At 44.1% G+C, this 10,859-nt stretch overlaps 1 protein-coding gene across 2 annotated transcripts; it reads right to left on the reverse strand.

Moving 5' to 3' along the window:
- Positions 1–726: 726 nt before the first annotated feature.
- Positions 727–10,857, reverse strand: MGME1 (mitochondrial genome maintenance exonuclease 1). 2 transcript variants are annotated; one of them, XM_068524922.1, is made up of 5 exons: positions 10,745–10,857; positions 8,918–9,495; positions 5,140–5,359; positions 2,284–2,416; positions 727–1,892 (listed from the first exon to the last, which is right to left on the reverse strand). In XM_068524922.1, exons 2-5 carry the CDS (start codon positions 9,426–9,428, stop codon positions 1,731–1,733), a joined length of 1,026 nt encoding a protein of 341 aa, XP_068381023.1. In that variant the 5' UTR covers positions 9,429–9,495; positions 10,745–10,857; the 3' UTR covers positions 727–1,730. The 2 variants fall into 2 exon arrangements, with proteins under 2 accessions (XP_068381023.1, XP_068381022.1); XM_068524921.1 differs by lacking the exon at positions 10,745–10,857 and adding an exon at positions 10,584–10,684.
- Positions 10,858–10,859: the final 2 nt, after the last annotated feature.

Raw genomic sequence — 10,859 nt, forward strand, 5'->3', positions numbered from 1 at the left:
AATATTAGCAACACCCACGGTAGTTCTGGAAGAGCTGTGACTCCTTGAGAAACTTCCTCTTCTGCCGTAGTAGTGAGACAAGCTCTTTTCAGTTGACCTCCCCCGCTTGGGGGACTGAGCCGCCTTCACTGCTGAGCCTGAGGCGTGCGGCGGATGCAGGGAGGAACCCGTGCAGCTCCGGGTGCCTTAACTGTTTTCACTCCCACCACACCTTCCCAGTCGGACTGAGGGTCTTTCGTGGAACAATTCGCGCCACCTCAGCTTGGGAGACTTGGGACAGAGTGACAGGTCCAAGGTGTGTTTATCTTAAGCCCAGAGAACCTGCTGGGTCTGGGCTCCCCAACTCTAGGGTGAGGCTTGGTGGAGCAGTGGCCACACCTGCTGGGACAACTCCGAATGCTCTCACTTGATTTCTGACTTTGGAAATTACAGGCTACAGGAATATACGCTGCTTGAAAAATATGCGAGGTGTGTGGAGTCAACACCAGGTCTCCCTCAATCCTCCCCCCTCCTACCCGAAGCTTACTTTCCATGTGACGTGACCGTGGTCAAGGGCACCTCCTTCGTGTGTGCATGTACATACAACATGCCCCAGAGCTACTGGGTCAATGGTAAAATTCTGAATTTAAAAACAAAATCTAAACAATTCCAGGTTTGTGAAATCACTCTATAAATGCACAAATTTAAATAAAAAGCAAAAGCAAAACCAAAAGCCTCATTCCTTAATCACATCTTGTATTTTATTTCTTGTAATTAATGGCTAATGAAGGAAAAAAGTGTTTGTAGCGCCCTACTATTTTAAGACAGCAACTGTAACTCAAATGCTAATCTACTCCATAAAACAGGGAGCCTTCCCCCAGGGCTGTAGTGGGCGTTTATTAAGTTTCCAGAACCCAGTGGCAACTAGTCAGTTTTATTACTTATCAAACAGGAAAAAATTACATGTTATTATTGTTTCCCACAGCTGGAAAATTCCACAAACAATACATTTTCTCCATGTACACAATCCCTTGACTCAAACCAGAAGCTAGCTACCAAGATACCTACAATTACGATTCTCAGTCTGGAGCCTGGCTGCTTCTGAGGGTTATCTGGTGGGATGCCAAGGGGCACTGCCCACGATACGGTGCAGATGTTCCACCTGTCCAGAGAGCAATGTCTACTTGAGGCTAAGGAATCGTGTTTATTTCTCAACAATGTCAAATGGAAGCTTTTTCCCCCAAATGAAATACAGGGAACCACATACATAAAACAAGTTTTAGGAGCCAGCACTGGCAGCAGTAGTTGGCTGATACGAATTCTCACTGCACACATACCGTAAGGGTGTGCGCAGCCCTCCCCCCCCACCCCCACCACGGCGTGCCCGGGGAAAACGCTCTGCACACCCTGAACCTCTCGGTTCAAAGACTGGGCGTCCTGCCTGGGACACAGAAAGGTCTATGGAGGTCAAAGAGCCGCCAACACTGTGCCAGTGTTGCTTGCCCTTTTTTCGGGTAAATGCTAGCCAGAGGTAGCAGAGCTGGTTTTTTACGTGCTCAAGTCCAGCTCTTTAAATTTAACTTTTCTGGCTTTGCCTTTTTGGTTGCAATAAATTTCAACAAATTACTAGTTCTGCTTGTGTTACTGCAGCTCTCAGACCCTGTGGCACCTCATTCCAGATCACAGGAAACAGCGATACGTGTTCCCAAACTTGGAGAAAGCCCTGAACGTTCCCACACAGCTTCCTGCCCTTAAACTAGTTTCTGAATATTCTGGTTCTTTTCCTTCTTTGTATATTCTTCCAGTCGAAGAAGCCACTTTGCCCAGTACTGGGAGCAGAGCTCTGCGTCCATGAAATGCGGGTGGGCAGGGGACCCGTCCTTGTAGGCAACCACGATCAAGCCGCACTGAACCTAGGAAGGAACACAGGGCAATTCCAGCATCTCCACAGCAGCACCAGAGCTGAGGTCCATTTCCTTCTTACTCCAGGGCACACTCAGAACAAAACAATCTACAGGAACAGCTCCTAACTCAATTCCTAAGACGGGTCGATGAAAGACTGGCCCAGGATACACAAGAACACAGAGATGACAGGTAAGACGCTAAAGAATGGACTGTGATCTTTAAAGAGCTATTAACAACCACAAAAAGCCCAGCAAGAGGCGGAAAGTGCTTTCTGAAGTGGCAGAAGGACAGCAACAGAGTAAGCAGTGGGTTACAAACAGAATAAAACCCTAAGGAGGGAAGGAGCTATAACCCGGCATCGAGCAAAGCTTTAAGTAAGCGGAGGCTCCGCGTCCTGACCTGAAAGCTGTAGTTGATGTCATGGTTTACGGCACCAACATAAGCCACGACTTGCAGCGGGTTGTCAAATGTATTTTGGATGAAAGGCTTTCGCTTCTCCGATGTCTTCCAATCAATCACACACAGCTTGCCCCTAAAGAGAAATCAAAGGAAGCCCTTGAAGGTAATAGTTCACACTAAAACGCTATTAGGCTAAACCTCTTCTTACACATAGTTTGCTAGTTGTCACCCAATGACTGTTGCTTCTATTCCCCACGTTCCAAGAAGACGGCTCTCCTGAGCTTTACTTAGGGTTGAAGAGGTGTGACGTTCTCTTTCCTCTGAGCCCCTCATTCAGGTCAGCCACGAGGTATGATGGAAGATGCTTCCTAAGTGCACCCATGGGAGCTGCAGGTGCGGGCCCAGGTGTGTGTGCTGGGAAACAACTTCTCCAGCACAAGCTTCCAAACTTTCTAGAAGTTTCTTTGGACCTCCATGGTTTAACGGTTGACAAGGGAATTGAAACTATTATTATTTTAGTTGATTTGGCTTCAAACGTCTATCAGAACGAACCACAACAGACCAGTAGCAAAGTCCCCATCGTAAAGGACTAAGCACCGTGGTGCCTCAGAAACCAAAGCTGGAGTTCAAATCCATCAACACTTAACAGGCACCAACTATATGCAGAAATACAAATAAGAATACCTGGTCCCTGTCCTAAAAGTTTACACACAGGGTAGGGATATTACTGACTATTAGAGATATTGGGAAAAGAAAAAAATTCCTGCCACTTTTTTTTAGTTAAATAACCAGTACATCCCCCACCCCCACCCCATCCCGGTGGAATTTTACACTTGCCAAGCACAGATGTCAAAAGGGCCGCAGGGCAGCTGCACTGAGAACTGGTGATTCTCAAAGGGCTCTATCTGCTCACTTCCGTTTCAAAATCAGCAGTTTAGAGGGAGATTTGCACAGAGTTACCTTCCTGTCACCGTAGCCCTAGATGACAACTTACGCAAGGTATTTATAAAATCTATAAAGTCTAGAATAGCACCGTCTAAAGAAATAAAATGCGAGCTACACACATCATTTAAAATTTTCTAGTAGCTACATCCAAAAAGAAAAAAAAAGAAACAGGTGAAATTTTAATATTTTATTTAACCCAACATATCCAAAATATCATTTCAATATATAATGAATATTAAAAAGTTATTAATGAGATATTTTACATTCCTTTTTGTACGAAGTCATTGAAATCTAATTTGTATATTTACAGCATACCTCTGTTTGGACTGGCCACAGTCACATGCTTAATGATGGCCTTTTATGGCTAAAGGCTACTCTACTGGACGGTGCAGGTATAGAGGTAACATGTCATCTTTATAACTGTTTTCTATTGCTGTAGAGCTTGACAATCTATGCAAATGAAGAGAGGGCCCCAGCACCCCAGGGCACTACCATTCCCAGTTCTCTCCCTTGAAAAAAATCAAAATACCCTACAGTAAAGACTTCTGCCACGTACCACTGTTTCTAGCAATGTACTATAACTTGTAGAACTTAATAACATGGAAAAAAACTTAGTAGTATAAACCCAAATTAAAATTGCAATGAGACAGTCCACAAATAGCTCTTTAACAAATAAAAAGAGCTAATTTATTTTGCTCAGCCTAATTTATGTTGAAATGCAGGCTGAAATGATGAAACAGTGTTAAAATGCACGTTCCCTGTGGCCCCGCAATTTCCCTTTTAGGTCTGTACCATAGAGCAATGGTTTGCTATCCTGGGTGCAAGTGACACGTGCCTGGAAAATTTAAGAAGTATTCACGCCCAGGCCTACTTCAGATCAACGGAATTTATCCAAACCTCACATATCATTCACCAAAACAAACCAACGAACCTGTGCACCTGCCGAGAGAAACTCACGACAGAATAGGAGACACGGTCATTGCTGTAGTTTGTAACTGAAAAACCAGAATAACATGAGTGCTCCCAACAGGATAATGGATATGGTTCATTCATACCCAACAGCAGTTAAAAAGAGAGAACAGGATCAAGAGAGAATAGGATCAAAATAATGTTGCTAACATTTACTGAGTAGATAGTGTGCATTTTAAGTACCGTACAGGGAATGTCTCATTTAACCTCTATTAACAAACCTATGAGGTAGGTACTATTATTTGTCCTATTTTACATATAAACAAATTGAGGTACAGAGAAGCCAAAGCCAAGTAAGTAGCCCAGGGTTAAGAAGAAAAGCCAGACACCAAACTCAGGCAGCCTGTCTCCAGAGCCCAGTAACTTTTAACTGTAGTTCCAAGGGTTTCACTCACAGATTTTCCCCTTATCCTGTTGTATCGCTCATATGCTTTTGTCTTTTTTTTGGAATAGGGGTATCTGCAGGTTATATCTACCCTTGAAATCTGGAGTAAGTGGTGAAAACAGTAACATAGCAGCAATTTAAAAGCCACGGGAAGCTTTATTAAGCTCAGAGTTCCTATCCACGTCAAACACTGCCTGGAAACCAGGCAAAGAGTTGATTTTCAGGGCCAACAGATCAAGGTGCTATTTTTAGGGAAACAGGAAAGAAAATGCAGGAATCAAATTGGATCTTATGGCTGGTACTTTGCTTGGGGTAGGGGAACATGCTGGAAAACAGGCCATCCTAGGGATACTGGAAAGTTGCATCTTTTCTCCACGAAACACTTTGACTTCGGAATGTAGATTTACAAGGATGAGATGGCTCTTACCTGATGTGACTCTACAGAGGCCACACCTTGAAGCAGGAATTAAAAGGAAAAACTAGCATTGGAAGGGAACTATGTGTCCCACCCAGAATGAATTCACCTCCACACTTGATGTAAAAAATTGAATACTTACTGATAATCAGCTACACAGTCCAGCAGACCTACATACTTTAGGGTCTCATGTTTAACAGCACTTTCCAGAGCCTGCACTCCACTGACATCTCTCAGAACATGCTGGATACTTTGGATGTAGCCAGATTTGAGGAGATTTTCATCAGGCTCTTTTAAGTTCCCCTGGGGTGACAGTATGCTTTCCAAGGCTTCATGAAACCGTTTCCCTTGTAAAAACATGTCTGAAAAGAAAATCAGGGGAAAAGGAAAACAACAGCAATAACAAAAAACCGCAAAACAAAGCTAATACTAAAGAACAGATACTCTATAATATAAACTCTCAACAATCAAATTAAAAATTACATGAATTACCTTTAAGTGACAACCCCTAAAACACCATATTTCAGCCTCTTGTGAAATACACTAAGAATGCACTTTGAAAACAAAAGGGACTGGAAGAGCTTAGATAATAAAATAGATTAAAATGAAGTATTTCTAGTAGCATTAGGTCAAAGCTAGAATTGAAGATCTGGGGGCTACAGGACCACACCTAGTGAATTCACACAGAATTTAAGTGTGAATTTAAGTGTCCGTTTAATTTAGGTAACCAGTAAGTTAACTAGCTGTGATAACTAGTTATTAGACATTTAGGGAACTGTGCTTGTTTACAGTTCTTTTTACAACCAAATCTTAATTATGAACATAGGTGGAGGCATCCTTTTACCAACAGGCTTAGTGACTGGCAAAGAGTGAAAATCAAGGCACACACAAATTAATGTTGTGGGATTTGGGGCAGAGGGGAGGAAAATATATGACAGTCTTCTCCTGCACTTTCTTTTAGGGCAAGAACAGCCTAAGACAGTGGCTCTGTCCTGAATTTTTTTTCCTCATACACTTTTTTTTTTTTCTTTTTTTGGCCTCCATGTAGCATGTGGGTTCTTGGTTCCCTGACCAGCGATCAAACCCGTGCCCCTTGCAATGGAAGCGTGCAGTCTTAACCACCGGACCACCAGGGAAGTCCCTTCTCATACACTTTTAAGAAAAGAGGACACAAACATATTCAACAAATGCAAGAAACACTACATATTCACTTGACTCTTGATAAGGGAAGGAGAGAAAGAAAGAAAGAGGGTATTGCTGTGCTAAGCAGTGGCCTTGGTGCTTTCAAACTGTTAACTTTCAAACACAACAACCTGGCGAGATAAGGATCATCACCCCCATTTTAATGAAGAAGGCCTAGGCAGTGCTATTAATTTGCCTCAAAGCACAATGCTGGCCTGGGGCCTGGCACCAGAGCCTAAGTTCATTCTGGTCCCTCACACAGCAGAGTGAGAGATGAAAACTCAGGGACCATCAGTAAGATACACACAGAAACAGAGCAGGAGATATACATGTTTGGAGACAGACCCACAGAAAACGAGGAAAACCATCTCATCTAATGAGGTAATGTCAAACCATATAACCTTTGTCAAGTATTTTTTACAAACATTTTGAAAGGTCAGTTCTACCATTGGCAAAAAATGGAATTGCTTCAGGGAAATTCCTTGGAAAGTGAAGTGAAATTCAACTGAGGAAATAAGTTATTCTACTCCAAATTTACTTGGCTTAATTGGACTTATTACCACGTAAAAGGCCTACAAATTTAAGACTTATGGAATTAAAACCTAGGGAAAAGAAGAGCAGTATTTATCTACAGACTAGCTTTACTGAAGCAGAACACAAACATGTTAAAAACATGAAGGAGGCTTCCCTGGTGACGCAGTGGTTAAGAGTCCACCTGCCAGTGCAGGGAACACGGGTTCGAGCCTTGGTCCGGGAAGATCCCATATGCCACGGAGCAACTAAGCCCGTGCGCCACAACCACTGAGCCTGTGCTCTAGAGCCCGTGAGCCGCAACTACTGAGCCTGCACACCACAACTACTGAAGCCTGTGTGCCTAGAGCCCGTGCTCCGCAACAAAAGAAGCCACCACAATGAGAAGCCCGTGCAACGCAACGAAGAGTAGCCCCCGCTCGCCGCAACTAGAGAAAGCCCACGCGCAGCAACAAAGACCCAACACAGCCAAAAAGAAAATAAATAAAATTTAAAAAAAAAAAAAAAAATGAAGGAAAAAAATTTGTTTATCAACAGCCAAGCAAACAGACAACTCATTCCCCACTGCAGTCTTAACCCCAGGGAGGTCTTCTTGTGTAAGGGGCAACACACACGGGATCTGGGTTACAGAATCCCTTAGGATTGTAAAGCTAAGAACATTAAACATGATTAAACTTGTGAAAATAAATCTTCAAAGATTCAAGAGTTATTGCAGATAGCATCAAGTCAGAGTATTCACTCAATAAATTAAAGGAATAAAAGTGAAATGTTTTCAAGTCCCAGTAAATAAAATGTATTTTAAAAAAAAAAACATGAGTCTCCTATATTCTGACTGACAGCATGGATACTTCAGAATTAAAAAAAAATCAGTGTAGGACTTCCCTGGTGGCGCAGTGGTTAAGAATCTGCCTGCCAACGCAGGGAACACGGGTTCGAGCCCTGGCCCGGGAAGATCCCACATGCTGTGGAGCAATGAAGCCCATGTGCCACAACTACTGAGCCTTCGCTCTAGAGCCCTCAAGCCACAACTACTGAGCCCACGTGCCACAACTACTGAAGCCTGCGTGCCTAGAGCCCGTGCTTCTCAACAAGAGAAGCCACCGCAATGAGAAGCCCGCGCACCGCAACGAAGAGTAGCCCCCGCTCACTGCAACTAGAGAAAGCCCGCGTGCAGCAACGAAGACCCAACGCAGCCAAAAATCAATAAAATAAATAAATTTATATAAAAATAAAAGGCAATTAGCTCCTGCATATAGTCCTTGCCCCAGGGAGCCAAGGAACTTACATGGGGCTCCGGCCTTGACCATTTTTGCCATGTCCAAGTGCCACCTAAATACTTAATATTTTTTCTTTAAAACACGTGACCACAGGTTTAATGTGTTATGCATACACACAGGTTTTTTCTAAGATGCCTCAAAATAAGTGCATTGCTCTTAAATTAAAAATTAAAGTGCTTGTGTACCACGAGGGGTACATGTACTGCTCTCTGGGAAGCATGGCCTAAGGAGTGCTCAGTGTAAAACTTAGCTTCAACAACTATAATCCTGATGGGGGACCAGCTAATTCTCCTGTACCATTGGTCTTTTCTTTCATCTTGCTTTTGAATGGAATCTATTTTAAGAAAGCTATTCTCCTCACTTGTCTAAGAAGTTAGTGAGTTAGGAGTTGAAGGCTGAAGTTTATCAATTCTCAGTTCCTAATGAAGAACATCTGATCATCTCAATTTACTAAGACCTAAACACAGATCACATGTTCTGGCTTAGTGCCCGTCTTTAAATTTATGAGTCAGTCTCTGCTGATAAGCAGAGCAAGGGGGTATTTACTAGATTCTGAACAGAATGCCTAGCAAACAACTAGAATTCCATTATGAGGCGATGGACTCTCCCATAATCAAACAAAACAGGCAATTCTAATACTTAAGTTTGTAGCTTATAAAATAAATGAATTTCATACATCTTTAGTCAAAATACTTGATCTCTGTGCTTCAATTTTATCTGTGAAATGGGGATAATAGTATCTGTGCTTCATAGGGTTGTCATGAGGATTAAGTGAGTTAATATATAAAAAATGCTGTTAATACTAATGATCATTTGAAAGTAGTTCCTCACTAGTTAACATTAGAAAAAGCACAACTCATCCTTTTGACACTGGTGCTCTGTATTCTGGAAAACATAATAACCATACGGAATCAGGATTAAGAAAATTACTTGAAGTATATTCTGCAAAGCCATCCTCTCCCAGTTCCAGAATCATCCGACGTTTCCACCTCTCCAAACAGGAAATCTGTTCTGAGGTCATGGTCTGCTGAAGGATTCGGGTCACACTTGGTATCATATTCCTTTGCAAAGGGATTTTCAAAGGAATTGTAGGATCACTTGTTGCACTTGGTTTTCCGCTTTTCTCTGGATTGAAGAGAGGACACCAGTTTCGTGGAACTCCTGCTTCTTCTTGCTTTGGGGCCTTACACTTCCTCACAGGTCCGTAGAGTAAAGCATCTTCCTCAAACAAAGACTGTGGCGCCTGAGCATGGCCTCTGAATGACAAGACAGACCTTACTAAATCAGAGTACTTTTCTTGGTCCACTTCTTCATAAGGGTTCACTTTTTTCTTCCGGCCACACAAATAAGAGGAAGTGGAGAAGACCACACAGGGGGCTGGTTCTACAGAAAACCCCTTTGAACTTTTAAGCTGCCTGCAGATGGTCTGAAATACCTTCATCTTTAGATTTTTTTCACTTCCCTCTAGTATACTTGTAATGTCGAGGACCTTTTTAATTTTTGCTTTCCTATCAAAGAGAAAAGTGGTGTTAGATATCAAATGTGTTAAATATTTGAACCATCAAAGCGAAAGCTGCAACAGTATGATATTGCACATTAAAATTGTATTCGGTAAACTTTTTCGACATGTTTAACAGAGGAAAACAAACCTGACTCCATACTGAATCTATTACTTTAGCTCTAACATTTGTGCCCTGTTGCAGGGGGCTTAGTCTTTCCGGCTCTGCACCTTTTGGAAAAGTACACTGCCTATAGCCGGAAATACACAGAAGAACCCATTCTCAAGGCTCTGACCTTTAAAGGTATTAACACTTTTCCAATCATATAGACATTAAAAAGTTGCAGAACAGAAAATAACGATCTTGTTGCAGGTATATAGGAACATTGTGACCAGACCTGCGTGGACAGCTGTAAGAACAAAGGATTCCGGCACCAAGAAGTGGGCAACAAGCAGCCACACTCCCTCCCCTTTTAGAATAAAAGAAGCCTGAACTCTAACTGGGGTAGATGGTTCTTTGGGACACGAGTCCACCGTCTTCTCTGGCTACTGGCTTTCTGAATAAAGTCGCTATACTTTGCCCTAACAGGTCATCTGTCAATTTACTGGCTTGTCCTCCAGCCGAGCTTGGACTCGGTAATACTCGGACAAAACTATTTCTAAAGGACCGACACCTGTTAAACGTGAAGTAGTAGACAGCTTGGGGCCACATGTCCCCAACTATGGAGCCATGTGCCGGCCACGAAGGGAGGCGTGTGTGAGACAAAGAAACACAGGACGCTGGAGGAGCGGCGACAGTCAGAGTTAACAGTGCCTCCACTCATCCCTAAACACCAGATTCTCTGCTACGTATCCTGCGTGGAGAGTTCTCATCTAACCTCTCACACCCTCCAAGGTGGGCACCACTGCGACCCGGCCCGCTCAAAACGCGGCACTCGCGCTCCTGAAGGGTCCCCATTGACCTGAGCCGGCCAGAGGCCATCAGCAGGGCCCACCGCCCGATCCCCGCTCCGGCGGAGGCGGAGCCCCGGCGGGGACAGGACGGCGGCGGCCCCTCGAGCGGGCGTCAGGGTTAGGGAGGGCCGGCAGGGGAGGTACCTCGGAAGCCGGCGCGCTCCGCTAGCCCCAGGGCGCGACAACCGCGCGAACAGGTACTTTCGTCGGTCCCGCGCTTTGCTCCCGACTTAGGCCCCGCCCCAGGCACGGCGGCCCCAGCATGCACTGCGGCGCTCACGCCCCACCCCTAGCCCCTCATGCACCTCAGTGGACACTCGAGCGATCCGTGGGGAGACCCTCCCCGCACGCAGAAGCGCGGGCGCCTCCAAATCTCGCCCTCTCTCGCGCGCTCTCTCTCTCTCTCTCTCACGAGATCTC

The sequence above is a fragment of the Eschrichtius robustus genome, chromosome 16, assembly GCF_028021215.1.
Source record: "Eschrichtius robustus isolate mEscRob2 chromosome 16, mEscRob2.pri, whole genome shotgun sequence".
Classification (NCBI taxonomy): Eukaryota; Metazoa; Chordata; class Mammalia; order Artiodactyla; family Eschrichtiidae; genus Eschrichtius; species Eschrichtius robustus.